At 45.3% G+C, this 8114-nt stretch overlaps 1 protein-coding gene across 1 annotated transcript; it reads right to left on the minus strand.

The window, feature by feature from the left end:
* Nucleotides 1-3329: 3329 nt before the first annotated feature.
* Sp8 (Sp8 transcription factor) lies at nt 3330-8108 on the minus strand. Its single transcript, XM_015498165.2, has one exon. The coding sequence runs from the start codon at nt 7825-7827 to the stop codon at nt 7195-7197; it is 633 nt and encodes a 210-aa protein (XP_015353651.1). The 5' UTR covers nt 7828-8108; the 3' UTR covers nt 3330-7194.
* Between the last annotated feature and the right edge of the window lie 6 nt (nt 8109-8114).

The following is an 8114-nucleotide window of genomic DNA, read 5'->3' on the forward strand; positions in this document are numbered from 1 at the left end:
TCCCATCACCAGCTGGTTTGAGGGAGGAGGGTGGTGGCGGCTCCGGAGGTGGACGTGTCAATTATATCCTGGATCTCCTGGCGGCCAAATTGCTCCTACCCATGGCTTCAGGGGCTTTTCGTGCGAGATCCACAAGGTAGACTACCCATTTCCTTCCCCACATAGCTCAGCAGAGCTCTAGTTTTTCATCACAGGAGGGACGTGGCTGGAACCCAGTAATGCACAGGTGTTCGTCCCAGGAAACTCGATTATTGTAAGTGCTTAAGATTTATGCTGCCTCCTACACAGAGCGCTTTAAAGATATATAGAAGTTCGTGCGTAGCCATCAATAATCGCCAGCTTTAATGCTTGGCGTATCTCAAGGATGCAAAGTGGAATCCATGGGTCCAGCCTGAGCTATGAGCTTCCAAGACCAGAAGGCCTAAGGTCTAGAAGTATGTGGGTGGGGAGTGCAATTCTACAAACAGCCAGCTCCTTTCCTGAGACAACCTAGGAAGCGGCAGGTACATTCTCCAAGTAAAAATCTTTAAAGGGAGCACAGTGCTCTTTTCTGAGGGGTTGATCTATCCTCATGTCCTTTCATGTCACCAAAATACAACCTGGAGAATATTGTTCATGTTCCCCAAATATTTAGCATGCCTAAAAGATCAGACGGAAGAGCAGAGGGGAAAGGAAGCCCACCTTTCGGTGCAAGTCACTAAAGAAAAGTTTAGTTCTGCTCAACAGGTATCCTGATTCAATATATACCTATCAAATTCCTTCCCACCCCACCCCCCAAAGGTAGTCACTGGGGCGGCGGTTAAATTTTTCTTTGACTCCTGAAATCAAAAAGTTTTCACAGCCAGATTCAATTTTTTGCTCTCTTTATAATAACAGCGTGAGAAAAGGTCTATTGAGTCTAGCAAAACTCACAATAAAATGACAAGAATAAAACATCCCACCTGTGGAGGACACTGCTGCGGGGAAGAGAAGGCTGGTGTGAGTGACTACAAAGCACTTTGGTTAAGAGAAGTGCCCAGGAGGTGAATGGGAGTAGGCAGTAGAGGGCAAAGCCGAAGAGAAATCTACAAGTTTGGGAAGAATGACCTCGGCCTGTCTGCAACACAGCAGGTTCGGGTGGCCCTGGCAGGACACAGCTAGGGGAGCTCCACCTAGGGATAAGGAGAGAGGCACTGAGGCCCTAAGCGCTGGGACGGCTAGTGGCAATAGGAAGTTGCTAAAACTTTGGAGACTAGGGTAAGGGACAGGAATCCCTCACCCTCATCGGTCCCAGCTTCATTAGAGGGCTCAGAGATGAACGCGGGTGAGCTTCACCGAGGCGACTTTAAGCCTGGGTTTGCCCAAGGTCAGGCACACCAGGAATGGCAGGCCAGGTTGAGACAGTGTAGCCCAGGCGCCAAGCGCTCGCTGCAGGGCGGGCACGGAGCACAGGGTGGCGCTCGCTGTCCACGTAGCGGGCGGAGGCGGCTGCAGCGCCTTTGTGTGCACAGAGATGTGCGGGGGACCGCTGACGCCTGCAATCGGAGGGGTGGGTGGGTCCCAGCCTGGGCCCGGGATCGCGGAAGACCTTAGACCGCTGCCCACCTTCAGATACTACCCTCCAGCGGGAAATGAGGCTCACCAGCCCGCACCCCTTCCGGCAATATTTCCAGGATCTGAGAGCCCCGGTTACGTCCAGGAGGTTATAAAGCAGGACGTAGCTTTTAGAAAGGCCGGGAAATCCTCTTCAGTTCCAAACCTCCCCCTGACTTCATTTAAAAAAAGAAGAGAAAAACTATAAGCAGGCTGGACCTTAGCAAAGACCCCTGCGGGAATCAGAGGGCGCCTCCAACCTTCTCCCGCTCTCAGCAAGATATTGCCGGAGGAGCAAAGTTGGGGAGTGCGCTTAAAACAAGATGAACTTGAAAGCATGGCTTTAGAACAACAATAAAAAGCGGCAGGCTGCAGCGAGCTCTATATCTCTGGTTCTAGGTCACCCCAGGACCTCCTGTCTGTCCCTAGAGCTCTTGGAGTCCCGACTGCCCTTAGAAACCAAAGCAAAATGTACAAGGCTGCTTTCCCGCCGCCAGGAGACTCCACAGAAAATTAAATTAAATTAAACACGCGCCCAGGGACTAAAGAAAATAGATCCCCCCTCTCCCCTGCCGCAGCAAATCAACACTATTGCTCATAGTAAGTGCAGCGAATCTAAAGAGATAGCCACTGAGGCGCGTCCTCTTCAACCATAGCGGCTGGGGTCCAAGAGGGGCAAGGAATTACCGGCTTTCCTTTAATCCGGAAGCAGGAAATAAGGAGGACACAAGGAAGTTCTGCATCTTTTTTTTTTTTTTTTTTTTTAACAACAGCAACAATTGCACATCGAGCAAACTCTTCAAAAGATATCACTCAGAACAACAGCCCTAACTTAAAATAAGTTCAGCATTACTTTTTTGATTCCTGAAAAAACCACCATTTTCTTGAAACACAATGATAGAATTAATCTATTGGGCCATTTTAGGGAGGGAGGGAGGAAGGAAGAATGGGAAAGGGGAGGAACAATTGTAGAAACCCAAGAGAGAAAGAGAGGGGTTGGGGCAGGGAGAGGGAGATTGATACTACCCTGGGTTATTTTAGATATGAAGGGAGAAATAATGCCTGTTTGGACACAATCATCAAAAATCAATAGGAAAATTAAAAACCACAGCTTATTCAAAATACCTGAATCAATACCCCCTTGAGTCTTATTTTTATGAAAATTTGAATAAAATGTAGACATTCTTTTATTTTTTTCTCTACTATCTTAAGCAACCAGAAAATAATCAAATTCATACTTTTCTTTCCCTGTAGGTCCCTGCCTAAATTTATCTGTCAAAAATATCATCTGACCTTTGAGCTAATCCTCTAAAATTTAAAAAAAAAGTATTTATTTTAAATAAATTCCTCTACAGGCCTTCCATAACATTCCATTCAATAATTCCACCAAAAGATGGGGAGGGGAGTGAAAATATTGATGGTAGAACTACTAATCTGCTCACACAGGAATCCAGTCTCATCACCTGCTTGTCTTTAATTTTTAATTTTATCATTTCCTCCCCAAGGGAAGTCCAGTTGAAAAGTGATTCCAAGACTGGGATAAGAGGAGTGGAAAGAAAGAAAACCCATCCAGGAATTCTTTCCAGTGTCAGGTGATATAGGAGAGTAATATTTGTTTAAGTTTCTAGCATAAAATATTTTAGCTGATCCAACCTCACCAAATCACAGTCATATACCTAAGTGACTTAGACCATCCCAAAAGAGGGGTGTGGAGCAAGAAAGGGGGGAGGGGAGAGAAAGGGAAAGAAAGAAACCAGGATAGGAAAGAAACACTCAAGTTTGGGGACGAGATGAGGATATAGAAAGTTTGGATTGAGCTGTTCAGCCCTCTTCCAGTATCTGGAAGATGGGCTGATACTTGCTGGCCACTGGGTCAACAGCTAGTTTGGCTCTACCTTGATCAATGCAAGACTGGAAGCTTGTTCTTTGGTTCAAACTGAGACCCAGATTTCAGCTTCATCTGAGTGAGCCTCCAGTCATTGCTAAGTGCTTTATCTCAGACAAAGCAGGAAGGGCGGAAAATGAATTTTGTATTTCATCTCTGTCCTTCCCAAAGGATGTTCATTCCCCAAAGGGTAACTGTGCTCACCTGCAGAAAACTAATATAGAAATGCTACTCAGTAACCATTAAAAGAAACTGAAATAGAGCTGGAAGGGTGTGGAGCCAAAGGAAGAAGTGGAAATTTGCACATCTATACAACAACCAAAAAAATAAAAAAAAAATCAGTCCCCTTTAACCACCCCAAAGAAATCTTCTTCTAAACAAATCTTTCCTTGCCATAACCCACCTCTGAGAGCAAATACAGGTTCTACATGTAATGCAACTGAGATTATAAATGTACCAAGCAGCTTTCCTCTTACCTGACACTACATTTAACTCCTTCAGAACGGTTCTTTCCGAATCCCTCAGCACTGCAACTTTCAATAAAAAAGAAAAACACTTAAACTGTGTTCTGCATGTTATTCCTAGGAAGAAAGTGACAGAAAGAGACTTTTTATTTTTTTAATCACCATAATTTATAGCTATAGTATACCAAAGAATCAGAGCTTACTTATTTGTCTTAAAACCATAATGATTGGAGGCCTCAAACATCTGCAGACAGCAGGATTAAGCCTGCATTGTTAAAAAACATATTTAACTACAAACCTCTAATTGGTTTCTTTTTTCTGGAATTCATAATATTCATGGCACTCTGTATTTTCATGGTTTCTATGTATTCTAACCACTTTAAAATAAATTTCAGTGGAAACTTTCACTTCATGATGTATATACCAAGACTGAACTTAGGATGGGAGAATACAAACAGAAAGAAAGAAGCTAAACTTATTAGAATCTGAACACACTAACTTTTTATTCAATTTGATTCAAAATAATAATATTAATCTAATAGTGAAATAGTTTGATATAACATCAATCAACATTTAAAGTATTTTATGTTTCAAAGTATGGCTCAAGAAACACCCATTGCTTAAATGCACTTAGACATAACAAGACAATATTTTTTATTGGCATCATTGACACCTTTGAACAATACCCTAGTAAATAGATTAAGGTTTAACCTTCCTTTTCTTTGGTGGCTGTTTAGAGACTTTAAAAGCACAGATAACTCATTTCAACAGGAATCTACTACTGATATTTACCTCTACATAATCTTTAGCTAAGACATGGAATGCCAAAAACAAGCTTTTGTTAGCTTGACCTCCTCCACCTTCTAACAACAAAAGTTATCCCCAAACCCATGTTTTTATTTTAGAAGTGTTGATCTTCCAATGTAAGGCTTGGCCTTTTAAATACTAAATGCAATCAATGGCCAACAAGCTGATTTCTTCTGGAGACTTACAAGGAAGCAGAATAGGGAAAATTTTTTCTGAATTGTCTGGTGACTTACTACAAACTTTAAGAGGTAAGTAAATCCTGATGCTATGAGCTAAATCTGGTAAATAATTAATTACATTTCTTAGACTCTATAATCTTTATCTTGGTAAATAGAGAAAACACAGCTTTGCCAAATAGATCTTTCCATCTAATATCTTAAAGGCAATTATTTAAATATTACCACAAAACAGGGTCATATTTTGTTTAAATTAGACATTTAAACTGAAGATAAAATGCATATGTCCATAGTTTAAAAAGGGAGAAAAAATACAAATTAACTGGCCTAGTCTTTTATGAGTTTATTAATACCATTTAAAATATTACAAATAAATCAATTACATTTCATGCATTTAAAATGCAAGTCTAAAATGTTCCAGAGAAAGGCTTTTCATTTCAATGTGAAATATCCAAATTATTTCAACATTACAATGAGCAATTAGTTTGCAGAATCTGCAAACATTTAAATGTAGTGTCAGGAGTGTTTATTAACAGTTAACAATATTACCTTCAGGAAATACACAAAGGCCAAGGTTAGTCGAGTTTCACTTGGACAATTTATTTAATACATGGGTTTTGGCAGACCCAGTTATTATGAAATATAGGAGAACTCTCACTTTAACTATGCCTGAACTGCCAGCAAATGCAAATAAGTACATGCTCCATTAAATTAAATGTCATCCAACATTTATCAAATATTGTCTTAGTTACAGTTTGATACCTATCTAAATTCATATTCGAGCAAAACTAGGCCCGGAAAGTGCGTTTGTGGCTCTGCACCTCCAGAAGTGAGTTCAAAAATCCTGCAGCTCATGAGAACTGCCACAATAACTCTTAATATTTTCTTGTGACAAAAAAAAAAAAAAAAATCAAGTTTACTTCAATATATTTTCAAATATTTACTGGAAATAATGTACAAGAAAAAAATACTATACAAAATCGTCTCTTGGACAACTGCACCTCACACCCTTACAATGGTGGAGTTATATTTAATTGGTAACTAATCTAGAACGATTCTCCAGTTGTACAAACCATTAGGTTCAGATATATTTTACAAAGTTTTTTTTTTCCTATTTCCCTCTTTTGGCATTTAACCTACAGCCTCATCTGAAATAAGTGATACCTTCTTCACTTGTTTATAAGTTTAAATCACACCAAAAAAAGTTTAACCCTAAAATCTTCAAGGAATTGCAAGAATTTACAGGAATGGGTACTATACAAATTGACCGCTGGACTAACAACAAAAAAAAAAAAGATGGAGATTATGCTCGGGAGTGGTGAAAACGAGGTAGAAAAGGACAAACACGAAGAGAGTTAATCTGGTCTCACCGGAAAAGGGATATTTTTGCATAAGAAAAAGACACCTACCCTCACCCCCACCCCCACCACATAAGTTAAGTTAATGTGATCAAAATAACTTTGGGATCAATTATTAGCACAGTTTTGAGAGAAAGACGCGCTCACTGCTAAGGAAAAAAAAAACTAGAAGTGAAACAAAGCGGAAGGTTGATTTCTTCCCCCTTACTTTTATAGTATTTTAAAAAATGAAGAAAGAAGGCTGTTGCAGCGAAAAAAGACTACCCTTTGCTGAAACTTGCATTGGTTCCACCTCAGGGAACAAAGAGAAAAAGGCAGGGCTGACGCTGGAAAAGCTAAAATCTGCAAACTCTTGGGTCTAGGTGCTGCCAGACCCGCACCCCACCGAGCTTCGACCACCTGCGCCGGGCGCACGCTGCGGAAGCAGCAGCCCAGCTGGGCCCTCTTTAGCAGAGACGCCCAGAACTGAGGTTCTGGAACCGAGTCGCTGCCACGGCTGAGATTCCCTGCCCGGCCTCCTGCCTCACCCTCCCCACCCCTCCAACTCAAGCTTGCTCAGCCTAGTTGTTCCCGCCAGCGCGGAAGCTCGCGGTCTGGTCTCCCAGGCACTACATTCGTCCAGATCTAACTTAAGCGTCCGCTGCCCTCTAAAAGTTAGGGCAACCTGGGATGGAGGAGGGAAGCGAAGGGGCACAGGTTCGAACTGCACTTGAAAGCCAGGGCCTGGGATATCGATGCGTATTACTTACATGTCCATATCCCTTCACAAAGTTAAGTCAGAGGAAAGAGAGAGACAGGACACACAGAAAGAGAGCGAGCGAAAGAGAGCGCGCAGGGTGCAGTGGAGAGAGGCTGGAGTCGAGGCCAGGACAGACAAGGACCAAGTGGTCCCAGATGGGAGGAAGTGGGGGAGAGGTGCGGGGCGAGCTGTGTCACTCTAGGCCGTTGCGGTGCCCGGGCTCAGGGGGCTGCAGCAGCTCCGGGGAGTGGCAGGGCGGACTGCCTGCGGCGCTGTGCTCGCTGTCGGTGTCGCTTCCCTTCTTGCCACCGCTGCCCGATCCCGCAGAGCCGCCGCCGCCGCCGCCGCTGTGCGTCTTCACGTGCTTGCTGAGGTGGTCGCTACGCATGAAGCGCTTGTTGCAGACCGGGCAGGCGAAGCGCTTCTCGCCGGTGTGGGTCCGCAGGTGCCGCTGCAGCTCGTCGGAACGCGTGAAGCGCTTACCGCAGAAGAGCCAGTTGCACACGAAGGGCCGTTCGCCCGTGTGCCAGCGCAGGTGCGCCTTGAGGTGCGACGTCTTACCGTACACCTTCCCGCAACCAGGGATGTGGCAGCTGTGCAGGCCCTTGCGACGCAGGCTTGCCCCGGCTGGCCCCAGCCGCTCTGCCTCCTGGCAGTTGGGGCAGTCGCAAGTGGCTCGGCCAGAGTAGCGGCGGGCGGAGGAACGCGGGGAGCCCCCCAGCGGCGCCGACGGCCCAGCGCTGAGCATGGAGCTCCCGGCGCCCGCCAGCGGAGATGGTGCCGAGTCCGGGTAGGAGCCCGGCAGAACTGGCTTGAAGCCGTCCATGAGGTGCTGCCCCGCGGGGCTGAGCAGGTGCGAGGAGGCGCCGCTGCTGAAGGCCGAGTGACTCAGGCCTGAGTAATCCGAGTTGTAGCCTCCGAGCGGCGAATGCAGTGAGGTCTGGAGCCCCCCGGCTGCGGGATGCAGCGAGCCCGGCAGCGCAGCCGCGCCGTTCGGGTTCTGCACGTCGATCCAGCCTGCGCCCACGTCCCACCAGCTGGAGGCGCCGGCGGAGCCCACGTCGCCCGCGGCCCCCAGGCCTGGGTGCGAGGGCTTAAACCACGACTCGTATG

This window comes from Marmota marmota, unplaced genomic scaffold (genome assembly GCF_001458135.2).
Source record: "Marmota marmota marmota unplaced genomic scaffold, marMar, whole genome shotgun sequence".
In the NCBI taxonomy this organism is placed as follows: Eukaryota; Metazoa; Chordata; class Mammalia; order Rodentia; family Sciuridae; genus Marmota; species Marmota marmota.

What these genes read in the sequence shown, in the direction of transcription:
- Sp8 (XM_015498165.2), bottom strand. Translation starts at nt 7,827, where the DNA reads ATGGACGGCTTCAAGCCAGTTCTGCCGGGCTCCTACCCGGACTCGGCA.